Below are 22288 nucleotides of genomic sequence, written 5' to 3'. Positions count from 1 at the left end.
TACAATAACCAACTAAATGATGTTTATAGATGGTTTCAACATGGTCTCACAGGAATCCGAGAAATAGCCACGGATTTGGCTACAATGCAAGTTAATGACAGTCATATCCCGTGGCTTTTCCAACATACAAAGTGATTATGTACATTCACTGAGTGAATATTTAGAAAATAAAACATATATTTCTCGCTAGAAATGTGATCAAAATCCATTTTTATGCAGAAACTAAGTCAAAATATTGATTTTTTTTTTTCACTAAAAATGAGAGAACTGTCCGCCATGTTTTTTGTTCTGACCGCCGGGACCTTGAAAGTCACGTGACTTGGAGCAAACCAATAGGAACAAATATCCATGGAATAGCCACAGGATATGACTTGCATTGTAGAGATATCACCCCCCTCCCCCTGGTCCGTATGTTTTGTTTTTTTTACACATTCTGGCTGTATGTAATATCCTCCAATATTCTCTAGGGTTGAAATTTGGAATTTGCAAGTATTTCAATGAGTGTCCTATTAAGGGTTAAACCAATTTCTTAAAGGTATATGAATCATTTCTAAATCATTAACATACTTAATATGGTGTTAAAAATGTTATAATGAGTGCACATTAAACTATTAATAAACTATTAATTATATTTAATTGTTTATTAATGGTAAAGTAACTACAAACTTACATTACTATACCATCTATTTGCCATTTATAAATAATACAGTTAGTTAAACATTAATAAATGATGTATTTACCATTCTAAATGGCCTATATATGGTTTATAAATGATAAAGAAACATTAATTAATTATTAATCTGTTTAGCAATTATAAATGATGGTTATTGTAAAGTGTTACCTGTTAATGATTTTGAAATGATTCATATACCTTTAAGAAATTGGTTTAAAACATTTAAAGAATAAATATGTATAGCACTTTGTAAATGGTTAATACATGGTTAATAAACTATCTATAAACATCACTTAGATGGTTATTGTAAAGTGTTACCATTTCACTTTATATAAACTTTTTATTTTGGGGGTGGGGGTTCCACAGGGTAGTGTACTGGGTTTTTGTGAATTTTTGAAGGTGGTAATTTGCTCTTAAAGTAGAAATTATTATTTTTGAAAACAATATAAGCAGAGCCAGTGGAGTCTGAATCTGACTTAGACTTGATTTTTGCTCCCCAGGCGTCCTGTTTGCTCGGCAGTCGGCCATAGCAGCAATGACGGGACACCATGGGAGACACAACAACTGTCAGACTCAGGGAAAGACCAGTCCCACACAGTTCCAGCCCTCCTGCTCCTCCTCCTCGTCCTCGTCCTCCTCCTCTTCCTCTCTCCACGGACACAGAAACTCTTCTCCCTGAGTTTCCTGTCCCTCCTCCCCTTCTCCTCCCGCCCCACCAGGGAGGAGGTCCATTGTCTTCTCAAAAACACCAAGCAGATGGGGACATCTCGATCAGATACCTTATAGGTCAGCTAACAGCAGATTGAAAACATAATCGCAGGCAAGAAATCTTCCAGTCCCTCCTTTTCCCCACTCCTGCTCTCCATTAGCAGTGTGTTTCCAGCACATTTAACCTCTGTGTGTTAACATTGTTTTCACTGTTCTGTGAGGAACACTTTAAAAAACATAACCACCCATCAGCTGAAGGTGCAACCTGGATGAAGCCAAATGAACACTCCCTCTCGTGCACCATTTCAATCAAAAGACGAGGCAGCTGAACAGCAAACCTTCAGCAAGCTGCTGACGATGTTTGTGGGCTTTAGGACTGACCTCAGAACCTCACTGCTTACAGCTGATACCAAAGAAGAAAATCAATCCATAGTGGTTCAACAGGTCCAGCAGTGAGCCTCGGCACCAATGATCAAACCCGAAGACTAGAGCTAGAATACAAACATAGCAAGCACATGTGAAATGATCATGTATTGTGTAGAAAGGCTGCCCAGCCTGCTCACCACTATGTTCTTCATGTCCCAACAACAAGGCTAGAAAGACTGATGTATGTGTTGGTAGAAGTGAGAGTGAAAAGTCTAATATGTGGATTTCTTGTGTGCAGTTTACTGATTTAGTAACTGAGTGTTTCTCTTAATACAGTCAGCTCAGTCTACAGACAATCAGGCTATTGGAAGCAAGCACGTGGCCACATAGCTGTATACACTAACAGACCCATATAGTGAAATATTACCTTCTACAGGTATGTTATCAGGATTAGATTCAGTTGTTAGGAGGCATTCAGTCAGCAAGTATTACAGTGGAATAGGCCTGCTGTGTGTCAGCTAGTTTGCATTGAATTAACTGAGCACATTTGGGGTTTTTTGAGAGAAAAAACAATATAATAGATGCTATAAAAGAGGAAATGTACATAGACACAGTCAATAATCTGAGCTCCATTAGACATTTAAAATCCCAAAGTTTTACCAAAGATTTACACACTTTGCCAGACAGAAATTCATGCACCTGTTTTCATTCATAAACCTTCAGATGATGACACTTACAAAAAAAGAGATTTTGTAGGCCCTTGTTAGGCTTTATAGATATATATAAAGGTGGTATATGAGGAAAATGCTGCAAGGCTTTTGTTAATGCACTACTAAAAGGGGGTCACTGAGACAAACTGGGAGTTTCTAGCCCCAGCATATCTGTTGTGTATTACATTAGGGTTAGTTTATAACATGCATTTGGGACAACGTTATTAGCTTTTAGTAAAATAATGACAGCTGGTCAGATCTTCAGCTAAACAGAGTTTTTCTCTTGTGAAGTAATGAAACGGCTACACATGCTCATGTTACTGTCTGTTCAGTTCTGTTGAGACACAAACTGTTCACAAATCTGTATAAGGATCTCCATATTGCCACTCAAAGGAGTATTACATCACTTAAAGGTCATTTACTATGGCCCACATTAGTACACTGCAAAAAAGGTGTGTCTAAAAACAAGATAAAACACTAAATCTGAGGGAAATGATCTTGCTGCATGGACAGATAAGAGATTTCTTAAATTAAAATTATTAAATCAAGAAATAAGCATATTTAAAGCTTAAAATAAGAATTTAACTCTTAAAATAAGATAAATGATGTAACACTTCTTATCTTGGTAAGAAACAAATAATTTGCAGTGCACTTTGCAGTGCTTGCAGCTTTAATTTATCTTGTTTTAAGAGTTAATTTCTGATTTTAGGCGTACAACATGCTTATTTCTAGATTTTAATGACCTTAATTTAAGAAATCTTGTCAAGTGAAATTATCTGCCCATGCAGCAAGATCATTCCCCTCAGATTTAGTGTTTTTATCATGTTTTTAGACACACTTTTTTGCAGTGTACAGTGTTTGTTTCACACCTTTTCTTTTGTCATGATCACAGAATAAGTTGCTTGATCTTGACAAAACATGCCGTTGTTGTGTAATCAGAAATAACAGATTTGCCTCAAAGGACTTTACAGACTGTACATGGTACAAATAGAGATGATAACAATTAAAATATAGATTAGTTTAAATACAAACTCTTGATAAAGATCACAACATATCTTTCTCATGGGGACAAGAAAAGTACATTTTCAAAATCCAGTCCTCTCTTCCTCTGTGAGTGTACAGTGACAGAGACAGCTTGAATTGATGTGATGGTAAGCATTGTTCTGGTCCGGTGCTTTCCTCATTCATTACAAAAAATTGCAATCGACATGATTGCTCCACTGCTGTGGTTGTGGTCAGACACACTTGCAAAAATCTGTGCTGAGGCTGAGTGTGGTAGAGCTGCAGCTCGCAAAATTGCATTGTTCTTTGAAGAAATCTTCTGCAACGCACACTGACTAAAGCCAGGAGCACCAACATGTAGAAAATATCTGTCATGTTTGTTAACATAATAAGCACAAAGCTGATGTGACAGAGCCTTGAGAAGAAATGAATCCTGAAGTCCTCCAACCTGGTCTCACAGGAATCCGTGAAATAGCCACGGATTCGCTTAACTCAAAATCCGTGGAATAGCCACGGAATGACTCAAATTTCCGTGAAACTGACAGGGTTTCGCTACAATGCAAGTTAATGACAGTCATATCCCGTGGCTATTCCATGGATATTTGTTCCTATTGGTTTGTTCCAAGTCACGTGACTTTCAAGGTCCCGGCGGTCAGAACAAAAAAAATGTCGGACAGTTCTCTCATTTTTAGTGAAAAAAATCAATATTTTGACTTAGTTTCTGCATAAAAATGGATTTTGATCACATTTCTAGCGAGAAATATATGTTTTATTTTCTAAATATTCACTCAGTGAATGTACATAATCACTTTGTATGTTGGAATAGCCACGGGACATGAGTGTCACTAACTTGCATTGTAGCGAAATATGTGTCAGTTTCACGGAAATGTGAGTGATTCCGTGGCTATTACACGGATTTTGAGTTAAGCGAATCCGTGGCTATTTCACGGATTCCTGTGAGACCATGTTCAGTCCTCATATGCCATTTAATCCATTATAGAAACAACTGTGGCGGGAAAGAGTCGAGCACTTCAGCCTGTTGGCAGCAAGTGATGAGAAATAAAGAAGGTGACAACAGGACAAACAGAGACGTATTGTGTAGGAAACGTTCATGAGTCACTCAGTAGTTTTATATTGTGAATAGAATCCAGGGTTCTTTTTTTGAGTAATGCACTTGTCTGACATCAGATAGCTTCTCCCTCTTTCATTTCTCTCTTTCTTTCTTTTGTTATTTCCTGCTTTCTTCTCAGCTTTCATAAAGATATAAAATATTTTCTTTATTGTGAAGGGAATGGGAAGCAGTTTGAAGATATATGGGTTTTTATTAAGTCTGTGTAAGCATTTAATTGCAGATTTTATTTATTATGTTTTATATTCGATCCTGCAAACATTGCATTCAGCTCCACCACTTTGTTTGCAAACCCTTTTTAAGAGTCTTCTTGAATGCAGATACCTCACCAATCTAACTGTATATAGTCATAGTAAAGTATGAATACAAGATATACCTCATAAATTTCATTTATTTTTTATTGTACAGCCACCTAAAACCAATGTTTTACTTCAACAGATCACTGGATTTTTTTTTTCATATTTTGTATGATTATACCAAAGAAGGGAATATTTTATTGACACACATCTACCTCATTTGTTATAGACTGTGCCAACAAGCATGTCCATAATCTTAATTGCCAGTGTATTCATGGTGTTTCATATCCATGTATTTGTGTGAACACAAAATGCTTTTCAGTCAAAGAAAAGGGGAAAAAAATAACAATAGAATAGTTTAAAGAATTAAGCAACATGTTCAAAGTGATTTTTACGTTGGGTGTTGTGCCGGCGCAACAAAACAGCCTTCTGTGAGACAGCAGCACGAATCCAATGTGCATGAAAACACGAGGAGACAGTGAATAGAAGACAGCGCTTTGAAACAAGGAATTTCTCCGAGGTGATATTTGTCTTGTCGGCAGTGCAGCCTGAGGGTGGCAGTGTCAGTCGCTCTGATTATCATATCAACTGATAAGTCACAATAAATATCTCAGATGATTCCTTCAGAGAGCTCAAACAAGTTTTTAAAAGAAAGCATCGGTAACACTTTACAATAACCATCATTTATAAATGGTAAACAGATCGTTTATTAATGTTTCATCATTGTATATAAACCGTTTATAGGCCATTTAGAATGGTAAATAGATAATTTATTAATGTTTAACTAACTAAATAATTTATAAATGGCAAATACATGGTATATTAATGTAAGTTTAAAGTTACTTTACCATTAACAAACAATTACATTACAATTATTAGTTTATTAATAGTTTTAGTTGCACTGATATAACATTTTTAACACCATATTAAGTATGTTAATGATTTTGAAATGATTCATATACCTTTAAGAAATTGGTTGAATACATTTAACGATTAAATATGTATAGCACTTCGTAAATGTGTAATAATTGGTTTATAAACCATCTATGGACATTACTTAGTTGGTTATTGTAAAGTGTTACCAAAACATCCCACTCACTGTTATGTAAAACCCACAAAATGTTTATGTTGCATTGCATGTTTATATATTGGATTTATTTTAACTCTTAAATAGGGCTGGGCAATATGGACCAAAAGTCATATCCTGATATATTTAGGCTAAATACCGATACATATCCCGATATTTATATCGCAAAGTGAGAGCAAATGTTCAGACAAAAATACTGTCTAACAACGGGAGTACCTTTTTTTTTTTTTTAAATCAAAGCTCCATAAAGTGCACATTTAAATAAAAAATATATAAAATATAATATATAAAATAGGCCAGTCTTTTTCTGAAATAAATATATTTATATAAGAAAAGAATAACAAACATTACAAAAGCACTAAATATGACAAACCCTAGTAAGGGCAGCATTTATATATAAAGAAAGAAAAAAAATTGAACTATATCGATATATCCGATATGGTCAAAATCAATGTCACATTTACAAATATATGGATATATCGCCCAGCCGTACTCTTCAACACTGACATCAATACCTACCTCAAACATCCAGTATCGTCCAGGCAACAGTCAGGAATGAACTTCATGCTCAGGTCACTTGTTGATTACCTGTTAAATTATATAAGTTCCATAAGTTTTATGATAATAGCATACTAAATGAACTGGACTATATATATATATATATATATATATATAGTACAGGCCAAAAGTTTGGACACACCTTCTCATTCAATGCGTTTCCTTTATTTTCATGACTATTTACATTGTAGATTCATCAAAACTATTAATGAACACATGTGGAATTATGTACTTAACAAAAAAGTGTGAAATAACTGAAAACATGTCTTATATTCTAGTAAGCAAAGGGTGGTTACTTTGAGGAATCTAAAATACAAGACATGTTTTCAGTTATTTCACACTTTTTTGTTAAGCACATAATTCCATATGTGTTCATTCATAGTTTTGATGCCTTCAGTGAGAATCTACAATGTAAATAGTCATGAAAATAAAGAAAACGCATTGAATGAGAAGGTGTGTGTCCAAACTTTTGGCCTGTACTGTATATATATATATATATATATATATATGCCCTGATTCAAAGTGCTCTGTGTAGAGTCCACAAAAATTAGGTTTGGTCATATCTCCTTGAATTGTGCTGTGGATGTAATTTAGTGAGCACAGGAAGCAGATGGATATTTTTGATTTGAATGATGTTTGTGTACGCCACCCTCAGGACACACACCTGCAGCTCCACCACTGAAACAACGTTAACAACAGCCTTGTTTCCTGTTTTGGGGTTGCTGTCTTCTCCACCTGCTCTCCTTCTGATGTTTCATGCAGATTGTTCACAGTTCTTGATTTAAAAGCTTTGACTAGTTGAGTGTCATGATGACAGTGTAACGCTCCAGGCTGATTACTGGTGATGAAGCTAATAATATATTGTGTGACTGTATGTATAAATGGTGATGTTGAAATTGTACAAACACAATCGTGCAGCAGAGGACAATCCTCAGCCAATGAGATGAGCTGACTCCTCAGCTGCCAGCTGAGCTGTCGAAGGTAGTTGTTCTTTATAATTCTCGTGTTTACTTGAAATGTGTTCTTTGGCAATCGGACAACTCTGCAGGGTGACACAGTAAAGGAAAGAATCACTTCCTCATACACAAACCTGGTGTTGGATCCTTAAAAAGGGAAATAGTAATATCAACTGCTGGACTAAATAGATATGTATAAATCCAAAACAGAGTTGCAAAGTGGGGGAAGTTATTTTAGGTGTACACGTCTTTGAAAAATAATAGCCCACTTCATTTTTTTTCCTTTAAATAAAAGAAAGTTACAAGCCTGGGCATGAAAACTAAGGGGAGTATGTCAACTACAACTCCCAAAATGCTTTCTAACAAGAAAAAAGAAACATTATAATTTGTTGATCTCTTTGTTGAGACTGTTTAGGTGATTGGCTCTGGTCTCATTGTGTCAGCAGTTTGTCAATTCATCAGGAAGTGGAGTCTGTGAGCAACACCTCCACCTCCTCTCCCAGAATGTTAAAACAATCATCATCATCATAATTTTGTTCTCCAGAATTCTGTGGCCATGTCCTTCAGTTTGGTCATGTCCAGTAGTAGGTGGTTCCAGGTAAACCAGATCCCTGTACTCTGAGTTCGGTCCACCTTTGATTCACCCAATACTGCAGTCATCTGACAATTTCTGCAGGTGAAAGGACTTGAGATCATTGAAAGGAAACATATAAATACTAGCTGCTTCTCCCACTTCACATCTCTGTGGCTAATGTCCAGATTTTGTAGAATCCATTCACCTTATTACCATTTGTGATGATGAATTATGTGTCAAGGTCCTGAACAAGAAACATTGAAAATACAAACTGATTGGATGGTGGTCTTCTTGGAGACTCTCAGGCAGAAATGAGGTAACAAAATGGCTTATTTCAACAGAGAGAGGCTTCTTCCATTACAGTCAACACAAACAGAATACAGTCAATGAGTGGGGAAGAACTTGCCTACCACCCAGTGAGTTTGTATTTTTCAAACTTCCCAAAAATTACGGACAAATATTACAAATGCGAGCAACTAAAATGTCTCATTTAGGACAGTGTACATTTTGTACTTCCATGATCCAGGTGGTCCTCATAAGACAGCCCTGTCTCCCACCCTGTAAACGGAGCACTGGCACAGTCTATTCCTCAGCCCCTCCTCCTGTACATACTGCTGAGTGACCACTGAACTCTTCAGAAGACTGTGAACGCAGCATGGACTCACTGGCATTCTTCTCACCAAAGAGGTTTTCAAGTTGTGACCACGCTCCTATAGTTTTACGGTCATACCAAACAGCAGAGCAGACAAGCAAAGAGAAAGGGAAAGCTCTGCATGCAGAAAAAAATGAATTGACTTATGTAATCAAATAACATGTTGTTTACTTTGTATTATGCTATGCTGGTAGTTTTTAGACACTAATCGCTTTATTAGCTGTGTATGAAGCTTTAAATGTTTCTTTTATTTCCCTTTCGTTCATCTTGGACAAATCCAGTGCATTATGGGAATGCTGGATTGTGGTGCTCAGGGGTTAAAAATTTACAAAAAAGAGGTAAAAGAGATTTTCCTGTTTTGCCATTTGACTTGTAGCGTATTTAGAAATAAAATCATGCTTTTAACTTCACATGTGACATGCTTTCTGTATCATTCTTGTTCTTGTTGCTATACTACTATGATTTCTAATAAAAAATACACTCTGAGCTGTTACAGACACACTTCCCTCCTTAAAGGGGACTAGAGAGCTCCTGACTAACTGTACACATCATTTCAGTGGATCAAACTGGGTTTATGTTCTGAACATTTCATTAATTTACACAGATAATGTTTTTTTTCTTTAAATAAAATAAAGTTACAAGCCTGGGCATGAAAACTAAGGGGAGTATGTCAACTACAACTCCCAAAGTGCTTTCTAACAAGAAAAAATAAACATTATAATTTGTTGATCTCTTTGTTGAGACTGTTTCGGTGATTGACTCTGGTCCCATTGTGTCAGCAGTTTGTCAATAATCAGGAAGTGGAGTCTGTTCTGCCCTCCCCTGTGAGCAACACCTCCACCTCCTCTCCCAGAATGTTAAAGCAATCATCATCATCGTTATCATCTTCATCATTTGATACTCCTGACTAACTGTACACATCATTTCAGTGGATCAAACTGGGTTTATGTTCTGAACATTTTTAACACTTTCATACCAGAGGGGGTGTTGTCCTGAGATGCAGAGAGGGTCTTCAACCAAGGTTATTATAGTTAACGAAAAATAGTATTGAAAAAACATTTTTGTTAACTGAAATAAAAATAAAAAATGAGGTTTTTGTTTTTTTTTGAAAAGTAACTAACTGAAACTGTATTTTCTGGTTACAAAACTAGCGAAAACAAACTAAAATTATAGTGAAAATGTTCTTAGTTTTCGTCTTTGTGAACTTTTTTCATACGTAAACCTTTTTGGTTGATATGAAATCTATTTCATCTATCTGGTTTTATGACTTAATAAACTTATTGGGGCTGAGATGGATCAGACAAACAACAACACAACAAAACAACAACAAATACCCCATTACAAAAAAAACTAAAACTAACACTAAAACTAATAAAAACTAAGCTAAAAATAAGCATTTTCCCAAAAATAAAACCAAATTAAAACTAGCAAAAACACTAATTAAAACAAACTTGAAATTTGAAAACAAAAAATCACAAAAAAAAATAAAACTAAAACTAATGAAAAATCCAAAACTATAATAATCTTGTCTTCAACAGGGTGGAATGTTCTACGTTTGTTTGGTTTTGGTAAAAAAAAAACATCCACCTTGTTTTTTTTATTATTATTTAATATTATTTATTTACACCAGTTACAATCAGGTAACTGTATGCACCTCCACATTAGATAGCAGGAGGGGAGGATTTCATAGGCAGCCAATGGCAGTCTACATCTGGTGAGTCATACTGGTGAAAACTGAATTGCCTCTGTGTGATGAATAACAATTATTCACATGCATTGACACGGTCTGGTGGCACTAGACAGGGTTGCAATTGCAACTGAGCCGTTAGTCATGTGGCTTCAGGAAGAAAAGACATCTCGGCATCAAGAGAAACTTACAAATTGTCACTATAAATCTGCAATTCTACATATTCTTAATGTTTTTATACAACCTCCACTAATACAATACTACAAACTCCAGCTAATGTTGACAAAATGACAAATGCAGCAGGGTAAGTCCTCACAGAGTGAAAGAAAAGGGCTATGAAACTCCTGACTTTGAGTAGAAACTAAACAAAGTAATGTGTAATGCAGTAATGTGCTGCCCACTGCTCCTTGCATGGTGTGTTCACTTGTGTGTAATAAAGGATGGGTTAAACGCAGAGGTTGAGTTTCCCCATTGTGGGATTAATAAAGTAATCTTCTTCTTCTTCTTCTTCTTCTTCTTCAAAGAAAAGAAAAGTCACTCCAAAGGAGCAAAAACACTGAATCTATCTACACTAAAACCAAATACATAAATCATGAATTCATTTCTAAATTATCCTTTCCTTTATTCTTCCTTATATCTATTTTTACTGTAAAATAGTCAACTTTTCATGTGATAAAAACAGAAACTCTTTTTCAGCTTTGTGAGGGGCATTTTGTGGCGTCTTCTCTTCTTCTTCTTTTTTTTATTCCAACACAAACCACTGCACACACTAGAGCAGCTGGAGCCAAAAGCTGCTTCTCCTCCATTTGTAAGGTTTCACTAAGAGCATGATGGGAAAAAAATTCATGGTAGGAAAAAACTGCTAGAAGAATCTAGTTGTAGTCTTGTAAATAGTGACCCTGAAAAATTGACAGTCTGTCTAAAATCTCAGTGTGAGACTAAAAACTCTAAACACCTATACATCAAAGCCCTCTGATTTATAGGTAGCATTAGCTTAACACAAAATATATCGTGATAATATACGACAGCATGTGATAAAACGTTTAAATAAGCTTGGGCGACCCTGAGATGTGACTGAAGGCTGAAAAGAAAGAATTACAAATAACATAAATCATCATATAACATTCATAACTTTAATAATAAAATAATTCTAAAAATTGATTTTTTTTAACAACTCTTTAAGATTTAAGGACATTTGTTTTCTTTAAATGTGACAAGTGGAAACTCGTATTCAGCAAATGGAGACAGTTGAATGAACGCAGTTTGGTTGAGTGCAGCATTAAGCAGGTAAAATGGGGTAAAGATTGGTTAATTAAGGTTGAGAATCCTGATGTAATTAGGAGCAGCAAAGATTAGTGGCTGTCGATGGCTCGACGAGGATTTGCAGGTAATAGACTTATTATTGGGGCTGGCTGAATGTTACTTTATACTTCTGAATAAACAAAAACAAATTAGGAGCAGGCGTCCAGTAATGGGTTATCTTGTCAAGGCCTGACAGAAATCCATGTCCTATAACACAGTGTTAATTTTATGCACCACTGACAAGCACAGTGCTAATCAATAACACTACTATAAAATAAGGTGAAGCATCAATCTGCAGTGAAGGTGTTGGATGGAGCTGTGAGCAGATAGAGAGAAAAATGTCAGCAGTGTTTTTGGGTAAATTTACAAGTAGCTCGGTACATAATGAAGCCTGAGCTCAGTGTTACATCTCTAAAGACTGACACAGCAGGAAGGAAGCAATGAGAGCTGCTGCTTTTTGGCTCCTCTGAGGTCAGCAGTCCTCTTCTCAAACTGTGGTGTCAGATAGTAATCAGATTACATTACAACACTGGAAGTTAAATTAATGACAAATGTACTGAAATAAGTAAATATAAAATGGCCTTCTGTCATAATTGATATTCCAGATAATAATCCCAGACAGTCTGTCAGTGTCACATCATAAAGGTAAATGCATACTGTTTAATAGCGCTGTTGGGGATTATAATTTTATACGTTAACCGATACGCCCTGACACATCTACACTGAGAAACAACCCGCAGATTTTCTAATGTAATACGTTTGTTTTAATCATACCTGAGTAGAAGTTATTAATAAGCAAAAAATATATATTTATGTGCCAGTATGAATCCAACATCTACGGTAATAATACTAACCTAATTACATATCACTCAGCTCATAATAAAGTTTAATCAAGGGTCATCCAAAATAAACAACTTCTAGGTAAAGTAAAATTAAATTAAAATTCAGGTTAACATGTCTGCCTCATGTAAGTATCCGTAAACGTTATGTTTATTCAAGGTAACACTGGCGACATTACTGCAAGTCTCGACAAAACCGGTATTTCAAATGACCCTAATTATATATCTAAAACAAGTTGAAGTTGCTGTGGTAAAGTTTTAGAGTAACTTACCGTGAGTTAAGCAGTGTAAGCTGGGACACCAACAGACAGGAACATCACGGCAGTGTTAGTCAGTGAGCCGGCCGGCTGCTGTCCATCCCGGTGTAGCATGTAGCCTAGCTTGTTAGCTCCGATGGCCTCCGCTAGCTTGGTAGCTTCAAGCTAAGTGGGCGTGTTTCGGCCGCCTCAGCTGCAGCTCTGCCCATTTTTGGATTATCCGGGGGAGTTGGGCGGAGTCAGCTTTGCCAAAATGGCGACTGTGGGAACGCCCACAAAGCTTCATTTCAGCTCTTCAGAACCCTATGGGTGACGTCACGGAGACTACGTCCATATTTTATACAGTCTATGTGTAAAACACCTTGAAAATTTACAAACATGAAAAACAAGCTATATAATACAAAAACACAAATAGGAAGCTTACTAAAGGACATTTACAGTTGTGTTTAAAATAAATGGAAAAGTGATATAGTAATTGGAGTATTTACTACTTTTTACTGCTATACTTGATTTACTCCACAATTTACTGTATTTTATAAAGCGATTAAATTAATATTGAGCAGAATTTAGTTCAGAGTTTTGGTCCGGCCCCTGCAACCTTCGTGGTATTGGTCATGTGCAAACTCAATCAAATTCCATTGTAACCTTACCAAAAATGTTAGACTTTAAAGTCTTCTTGAAAACATAGCATTACACATCTTTATTTCATAATTTAGTCCAGGGGTGGGCAATTAATTTCCCCAAGGGGCCACAGGTAGACATGCCAGCATGTATTTGCTTAATTCTAGTTATTAATTTCCCATTTTTTGTCAGTTGGTTTTTGCAGTGAACACAATGTATTAATATTAATATAGCACTGGAGCTGTCAGACCATCTGTGCAATCTTCTTCTTCCTGAAACACAGTAATCTGCCAATCATTGTTCATTTGTTCTTGCCAAAACACTGACTGACATTTATCAGTATACTGTTTTTATTTGGCTTTTTTTTTTTAATTATTTTACATTTTTATGAATTCCACCCGGGAGTTCATTGTGATATGTGAACATGTTTATCAGACATTGACTGCTGGTTGTTTTTAGGAATGACCAGCCCGTATCAGACAGGTTCAGCCTCTCCTCTCTGCTCTCTCAGTGGCCATTGATTCTGATGGCGACCTTTGACCTGGACGCTGGAATTTTCGCTGAATAAAAATCACCTCGTCTGTCAGGGAGGGATTTGCACGGGTGATCTGAACGACTGGATGCTGCTCCGTCGATACCAATTAGCAACTACTGCACACACCTGCAGATACAGCTCCTGACACGTGTTAGCTCGGCACAATAACTGTAGGCAAGGGGAATAACAGATATTAAAAATGTAACGCATTGCTGCTTGAATAAATAATGTTCAACTTGAGATCCACTAGTTTATTCTGGAGCTTCCCACGTGATCTCATGGTGCTCATTAGAGGTTAGTGTCTGCTCAGTCCTCATTGAGATGGATATTCTCCATATTTGCTGATGAAAGCCATGAGATGTGGTGGAACGTGACGGATTAAAACAGACCTGGGCATTGGGCGGCACATGCGGCCCTCGTGAGGTTACCCAGAAATTAGAAATCAATATAACCGCAGTGCTTTTATTTTGAAAAAAAAAAAAAAAGCAAACATTAGCATTAGCACTAGAGCTAACAAGCACTTTTACTACAGTTAAGACAACAAATATAGCCACTAATATATATGACAGAAGAAAATAAACTTTAACAAACCTTGTGTCCTGTCAGTCAGCCACTATAGAAGCCTTTTAATACTTTATATTAACTTTATATGAATTACTACGCACTCGTTATTATTTACCGTTCGTTTTTTCATTTAACTGTTCTACCGGTTATTTCCTGTCACTACCTTTCAAAATGAAAGCACCCGTTTTACACTGGACGGCACCTTTTCAAAATAAAAGCATCACAACATTGTAAAACACCTTGAAAATGTACAAACATGAAAAACAAGCTATATAATACAAAAACACAAATAGGAAGCTTGCTAAATGTCATTTACAGTTGTGTTTAAAATAAATGGAATAGTGATATAGTGATTGGAGTATTTACTACTTTTTACTGCTATATTTGATTTACTCCACATTAACAGTCTTATCATAACATGTATTCTTATCAGTAGCAGCTCAAAACCAGATAATTGACTGTATTTTATAAAGCAATTAAATTAATATTGAGCAGAATTTAGTTCAGAGTTTTGTTCCGGCCCCTGCAACCTTCGTGGTATTGGTCATGTGGCCCCTTGGGAAAATTAATTGCCCACCCCTGGATTAAAAGGTCAAAAGTGGACCTTGGTTTATGGATCAGGGCTCCTAAAACACTCTAAAAAAGTCTCCTGAACAACGTTGAGTCCGGAGTAGCTGTCCAAAAGCATTTACCTAACTCTGCTTGTCTTGTAGTTCCAGCTGGAGTTTCAGCTGTGAGGGGTTTTGTATTATTGAGTGTGAACAGGAAAGTGAATGGTGAAGTATCCTTTCTAAATATAGATTTTTTTCATAGTTTTTAAAAGCTTTAATATATGCATCTAATGTTTGAAAGGTGCAACCCTTGTGCTATTACATGGTCTAATGAATGTGGCCCTGTTGTTTTCTTTCCCTCAAAAGTTCTGGCTTGTAACTTTGTGCTAGTTTTTTTTTGATGATGATAGACCAAATACAACCAGAAATAAGCTCAAATATATTTAGTCTAAAAATATAGAACCAGCAGGTATCCTCATTTGACCTCTTTTATGTAATATTTTCAACCTGTGTTCACATTTGCAACATTTAAAATTATTCACAGAGCATGATTGTGTTTTGAAAGTTAAAAAAAAAACATAATTTTCTAAATCAGACTTTAGTTTCTTTTGGGGCTAAAATGTTAATCCAGTAATCAAAATGAATAAATAATTATCAGGTCATATAGGTGAGGTTGTGCTGAAAAAACTGATACCAAGACGGCATGGTGAACATTTTTTAAGTGGAAAAATTTTAATTTGTATTAAATAACTGAGAAAATAGCCCAAAACTCCAAAGGGTTAAAGCCCATGGTTTTGTAATCACATGTTCTATGGTCCACATATTCAGAGAAGTTGAACCACTTTGCAAAAAAAGAACTGTAATATGAACATAAACTGTATTTGCAAAGAGAGAGAGTTGAGAGTTGCCCAAACTTTCTTTACCTTGGTCAGTTCAAGGGTATATTGGGATTTTAGACAAAACATATAGAATAACAGTCCCTGTGGTAGTGAGATGGAAAAAAATAAATGGGTAACACTTTACAACAACCAACTAAATAATGTTTATAGATGGTTTATAAACCAATTATTAACATTAACAAAGTGCTATACATATTGAATCTTAAAATTTCTAACCAATTTCTTAAAGTTATATGAATCATTTCAGAAATCATTAACATACTTAATATGGTGTTAAAAATGTTAAAATGAGTGCAACTAAAACTATTAATAAACTATTAATTATAATGTAATTGTTTGTTAATGGTAAAGTAACTATAAACTTACATTAATATACCATATATTTGCCATTTATAAATGATGTAGTTAGTTAAACATTAATAAATTATGTATTTTACAATTCTAAATGGCCTATATACGGTTTATAAATGATGATTAAACATTAACAACTGTTTACCATTTATAAATGATGGTTATTGTAAAGTGTTACCAATAAATGTGGTGTGGACAGTGGACATCCTATGAAGACGATGGGACGATGCTGTCAGAGTCCAACATGGTCTCACAGGAATCCGTGGAATAGCCACGGATTTCGCTTAACTCAAAATCCGTGGAATAGCCACGGAATCACTCAAATTTCCGTGAAACTGACACGGATTTCGTTACAATGCAAGTTAATGACAGTCATATCCCGTGGCTATTCCAACATACAAAGTGATTATGTACATTCACTGAGTGAATATTTAGAAAATAAAACATATATTTCTCGCTAGAAATGTGATCAAAATCCATTTTTATGCAGAAACTAAGTCAAAATATTGATTTTTCACTAAAAATGACAGAACTGTCCGCCATGTTTTTTGTTCTGACCGCCGGGACCTTGAAAGTCACGTGACTTGGAACAAACCAATAGGAACAAATATCCATGGAATAGCCACGGGATATGACTGTCATTAACTTGCATTGTAGCGAAATCTGTGTCAGTTTCACGGAAATTTGAGTGATTCTGTGGCTATTCCACGGATTTTGAGTTAAGCTAAATCCGTGGCTATTTCACGGATTTCTGTGAGACCAGGTTCCAGAGTCAGAATACCTCGGCAGACTTCTAGTGACGGGAAATACTGAACATGGTCTTGGCTGTTTCTCTCTGAATAGTGCAACCTGAGGAGAAGAAAAGAGAATTTGTTCCTTTTTTATCATTACACTGTCTGTTACATAGTCCAGAGAACCAGTAAGTAGTAGTTTAGTTTAGAAACATTCAAGGAATACTTCACTGACTGTGTTGCTCATCAACAAATCAGCAAAGACGCAGCTGAAGAACACGTCTGTACCAGCCCCACTCATCACATCTGGTTTCCTTTCCTTTCTGTTTGGATTGTGACATCAAATTTATCATAATTGGATCATGCGAAAAAATTGTTCTTTGAGCATATTTTTCATTTTAATTCAATCTGAAAAATGTCCCCCAGATACTCAGTGATTCAGTTCCAGACAAGTTGTGAGGTGGTGTTTTATTCTGTGTTCTGGTCTTGTTATTTCCTGTTTTATTTTGAAATAGTAACTCTCCTCTCGTTTCAGGTCACTTGCCCTTCCCCGTGTGTCATCTGTCTGATTGTCTCCCCTAATTACTGATTGTGTCCACCTGGTGCTCCCTTCCCTCCATGTGTTCCAATAGTCTGTGTTTTCTCTTGTCTTGGGCCACGTTTATACATAGCAGGGTATTTAGAGAAACAAATATCCCCCCCCTCCGTTTTCAAAAATAACATCGTGGACACAATATCGTTATCAAAAATGTTGTCATTTACATCAACCTGCATAAACACGAGCGACTTCCTGTTCCTTCCTTCGCCTCTGCTCCTCGATATAGCATAGCAGTTGTATTTTCAATTTCAAACAGACAAAAAACGTTAGCACAAAGGTTAAAAAAAAAGAGTACCACCTTAACACCGTCCTTGATAGCCAAACAAACTGTAAACATCGGGCGCTCACATGACGTGAAGCATTTTCTGGCACATACAATGAGCTTGAGAACCTAAAACCCCATTTGTTTCTCCCAGTTGACACGACAACACATAACCAGAGTTTTCCAAATTCTCCACTTTGCCCGGAGTTTTTAGAAATAATCGATGTCTGTGATAAAAACTGGGTTTTCGTGAAAATGAGAGGCCAAACCGCATGGAAATATCAGCGTTTTCCCTTCGTGTAAACGAGCCTGATTGTCTCTCCTAATTACTGATTGTGTTCACCTGGTGCTCCCTTCCCTCCATGTGTTCAATAGTCTGTGTTTCCTTGTCTTGGTCCAGTGTGTTTGATCCGTCACCATACCAACCAGTTATCTCCTTCTTGCCACAGCTTGTCTTGTTTCGCCCTTTTGGATTCCTTGCAAGAGAGATTTTTCTTTGTAATTTATAGCATTTCATAGCATTTTCATAGCATTTTGAGTCGGCCGTTTTGTTTTTCCTCCTTTTGAAGCGATTTTGTGTTCTTTATTATTTTTCCCCCTTTAGTCCTGATCCAGTTTTTTCATAGTGATTTGTAGAATCTTTTATTTTTCCTATCAGGTTTTGTTCCTCCCTTTTGGAGCGCTTTTAGTTTGTAGGTGTTATTATTTAATAGTTTTCCACCCCAAGAGTTTAGTTAGTTTTTCCCCCTTATCTTATCTTAGGATTCATTTTTTTTAAATCAATGACAAACTGAGTTCTAGCTTTTTTATTTTTTATTTGTTCTATAACTCTTTAAACTGAATACTTTAGGTTTTGCAATGAAATGCATTAGAGAAAACTCTGATGGAAAGATGCTTCAAGAACTAGTTTGATTTCCAACTATTTTTTTTATTTAAAAAAAGCTCCAATAGGAAGACATTTTAAGACCCAATTCTTAAAATTGAGTGTGAAATGTGAAATCCATTTATGGTAAATGGATATGCACTTATATATCGCTTTAGAAGAATCTTTTATTTTTCCTATCAGGTTTTGTTCCTCCCTTTTGGAGCGTCCTTTTGTTTGCAGGAGTTTTTATTTAATTGTTTCCCCCTTATCTTAGATTAGGATTATCTATTTAGTTTTAGTGTAGCTAGGTTCAGTGTTTTTCCTTCTTTGGAGTAACTTTTCTTCATTAGGTTCTATTCAAAGTCAGGTGTTTCATTGCCTTTTTCTTTCACTCTGAGAGGATTTACTCACATTTCATTTCTTGAATAAGAAACTTTAAGTTCACCTGCTCTGCATCTGAGTCCTGACACAAGTCCTAGCACACCTTTGACCGTCACATTTCTTACTCTTGTTTGGGAATACGTGACGCAGGCTTGTTTTACAATGTGCATGATCTTCAAACACCATATTCAACTTTTGTATTTTCATACTTTGCATTACAAATCTTAAAAGGAGCCTCAGCACAGCTGATAGGTTCTTGTATGAGGAGCTCTTCCATGGAACATTTAATATGCAAATATGCTAAAAGCACACAAAGAGGCACCATGGGCCTCATACAGATGACTGTCCCTGCAGATATTAACTGCTGACAGCCTAACAAACACAGCTGTGGGTCCACTTTGCCTGACAAATACAAGCAGACAGAGCCTGGTCATGGTCACTGCTACTCTAAAACACAACAACTTGGAGAAACTGGCCCACACATTGGCAATCAGACCCACATACACTCAAAAAAAGAATTAAGCCAAAAAAACGTGGACTTTATGTAATTTAATTACATGTAAATTTTCCATGTAATTTTGTTACATACGTTGAATGTAAAAGGTCAAATTAAATGCAATGTTTTTCTTTCATTTAAAAGTAATATAGATAAATTAAATAACTTTAATGCAAATTTCTACATAAACTTAATGTGGAAATTTACTTAAAGTTTATTTATACTTTTACATAAACCTTATGAGTTCATTCAATATTACATATAAAGTTAAAGAGACATAAAGTCCATACAAAGTAAAGCATATTAAGATCATAACTCACATACAACAACTTCCTTACTTACTACTAATAAGCAATAATTCTGAGGTTATTGAGGGAAAACTCTTAGTTAATGTCTTACTGGTTGTATAATAAGGCCATGCAGAATAAGGCATTAATAACTACTTAATAATGACTAATTAAGAGCCAATATGTTACTTATTTGCATGCTAATAAGCAGCTAATTAATGTTGAATATGTGTTCCCTAAACAGTAATCTGTTGCCCCAATTTGGTGCCTAATGTTTGTAAATTATGTTGTAATAATTTGACCTTTTACATTCAACTTATGTAACAAAATTACATGGAAAATTTACATGTAATTAAATTACATAAAGTCCACGTTTTTGGCTTAATTCTTTTTTTGAGTGTACTATGGCTATGCCCCAAACTGAAAGCATTCTGGAAGGAAGTGTTTGAAACAGTTAATAAAATATTTGGTGGAAATATTACTATGGATCCAATGGTGGCCCTACTAGCTCTATTACCAAAAGGCATTGAAGGAAGAGCCAAAAAATATCTCTTACAGATATTAGTAGCAACAGCAATTAAATGCATTACAGTAAGGTGGCTGAAGCCTGACCCCCAACATATAGTATGTGGTCTGAAAAAATAAAGGAAATATATCAAATGGAACAAATAAAATACTCCTTAAGACTTCAAAAACATGTATTCACTAAAAGGTAGTGCCCTGCTATGGGTATACTGATATCATTTTGTTTCTTTTATTACATTTTAATTTATATTTTTCTTTGTCATTATAGTCTCTGTTTTTTTTTCATGTACCATGAGTGTTACCATGTGTATGAAACAGCAGATATGTTGAATATGATTCTGTACACGATTGTGAATGAAACTTAAATAAAAACTAAGTTAAAAAAAAAAAAAAACCACAACAACAGACAGTCTGCTCTGCTGGCTCTGCCTGTCCACTGCACTCAAAAAAATAACTTGTTCCCAGAACAAAATAAAATTATGGAAATAATTTCCACCTAAATAAAATGCTATAATTTAGCAAGAAACAGTTTCGTTGAGTGAACAAAACATAAATATGTTGGGTCAACATGATGTGTTTGCGTTACTGTTACTTAATTACCAGGGTCAGTCCAACTAGATTAATAAGGGTAATTGTAACATACTAACGTAATTTTCTTGGGCCATTTAAACGTGTATGACATTATTAAGAGTTACTTTATTTAATAGGGTAGTTACAACTACTTTTTAAAATAGTGAAGTACATTAATTAATTGTGCCGAGCCAACAAAACAAAGTTAGGTTGAAGTCGTTTAGCCTAAAAGATTACCTTTACCATATGAAAATGAACATTATAGTAATTATTCAGGAAATAAATATTTTTTAAATAGTATTATATTCAGCAATTTAATTAGGTTGTTTTAACATAAAGTATTCTAGTAAATTTTAAATTGTTGCATTTTATGCTAAAACTACACGTTTTAAAGCTGTTCAACCACAAAACATCATTTTATTTAGTGGAAGCTACATGTTAGACTAAGGAGAAGGTAGCAGACACCCAGTTTGCTTTTTTTGAGTGTGGCTGTGGTTCACTGTGGTGGCTGACAACAAACACCTTCTAAAACCGACATCAGATACAACTGCAGTCATTTGTTTAATTGGACCAGAGAGCAGAATAAAGATGGACATGGTGATGTGATTTACAGCTGAACAGCAGTGTTTCACTGACCTCCACTGGTTGGAAGTCTGATGCACAAGCAGTGATGCTGGGTGTGTATCTGCCAACATGGTCTCACAGAAATCCGTGAAATAGCCACGGATTTCGCTTAACTCAAAATCCGTGGAATAGCCACGGAATCGCTCAAATTTCCGTGAAACTGACACGGATTTCGCTACAATGCAAGTTAATGACAGTCATATCCCGTGGCTATTCCAACATACAAAGTGATTATGTACATTCACTGAGTGAATATTTAGAAAATAAAACATATATTTCTCGCTAGAAATGTGATCAAAATCCATTTTTATGCAGAAACTAAGTCAAAATATTGATTTTTCACTAAAAATGAGAGAACTGTCTGCCATGTTTTTTGTTCTGACCGCCGGGACCTTGAAAGTCACGTGACTTGTAACAAACCAATAGGAACAAATATCCATGGAATAGCCACGGGATATGACTGTCATTAACTTGCATTGTAGCGAAATCCGTGTCAGTTTCACGGAAATTTGAGTGATTCCGTGGCTATTCCACGAATTTTGAGTTAAGCGAAATCCGTGGCTATTTCACGGATTTCTGTGAGACCAGGTTCGTATCTGCACTGTAAAAAAATTAACTGTTTACTTTACGGT

At 35.6% G+C, this 22288-nt stretch overlaps 1 protein-coding gene and 1 long non-coding RNA gene across 2 annotated transcripts in view; one reads left to right on the top strand and one right to left on the bottom strand.

Moving 5' to 3' along the window:
• The window catches only part of arid3c (AT rich interactive domain 3C (BRIGHT-like)), a 125982-nt gene extending 123664 nt beyond the window's left edge, over positions 1-2318 (top strand). Inside the window, exon 8 of the mRNA XM_059336425.1 lies at positions 1174-2318. Within this exon, the coding sequence (XP_059192408.1) occupies positions 1174-1352 (179 nt within the window). The 3' untranslated portion in view covers positions 1353-2318. The remainder of the gene's footprint in view (positions 1-1173) is intronic.
• Positions 202-16946, bottom strand: LOC131974217 (uncharacterized). The gene is made up of 2 exons (XR_009394646.1): positions 16885-16946; positions 202-288 (listed from the first exon to the last, which is right to left on the bottom strand). It is a non-coding gene; the product is annotated as an uncharacterized LOC131974217 (long non-coding RNA).
• Between the last annotated feature and the right edge of the window lie 5342 nt (positions 16947-22288).

The sequence above is a fragment of the Centropristis striata genome, chromosome 7 (genome assembly GCF_030273125.1).
Source record: "Centropristis striata isolate RG_2023a ecotype Rhode Island chromosome 7, C.striata_1.0, whole genome shotgun sequence".
In the NCBI taxonomy this organism is placed as follows: domain Eukaryota; kingdom Metazoa; phylum Chordata; class Actinopteri; order Perciformes; family Serranidae; genus Centropristis; species Centropristis striata.
Note: the sequence above shows the minus strand (reverse complement) of the source record. Positions and strands in the feature narration are given on the sequence as shown.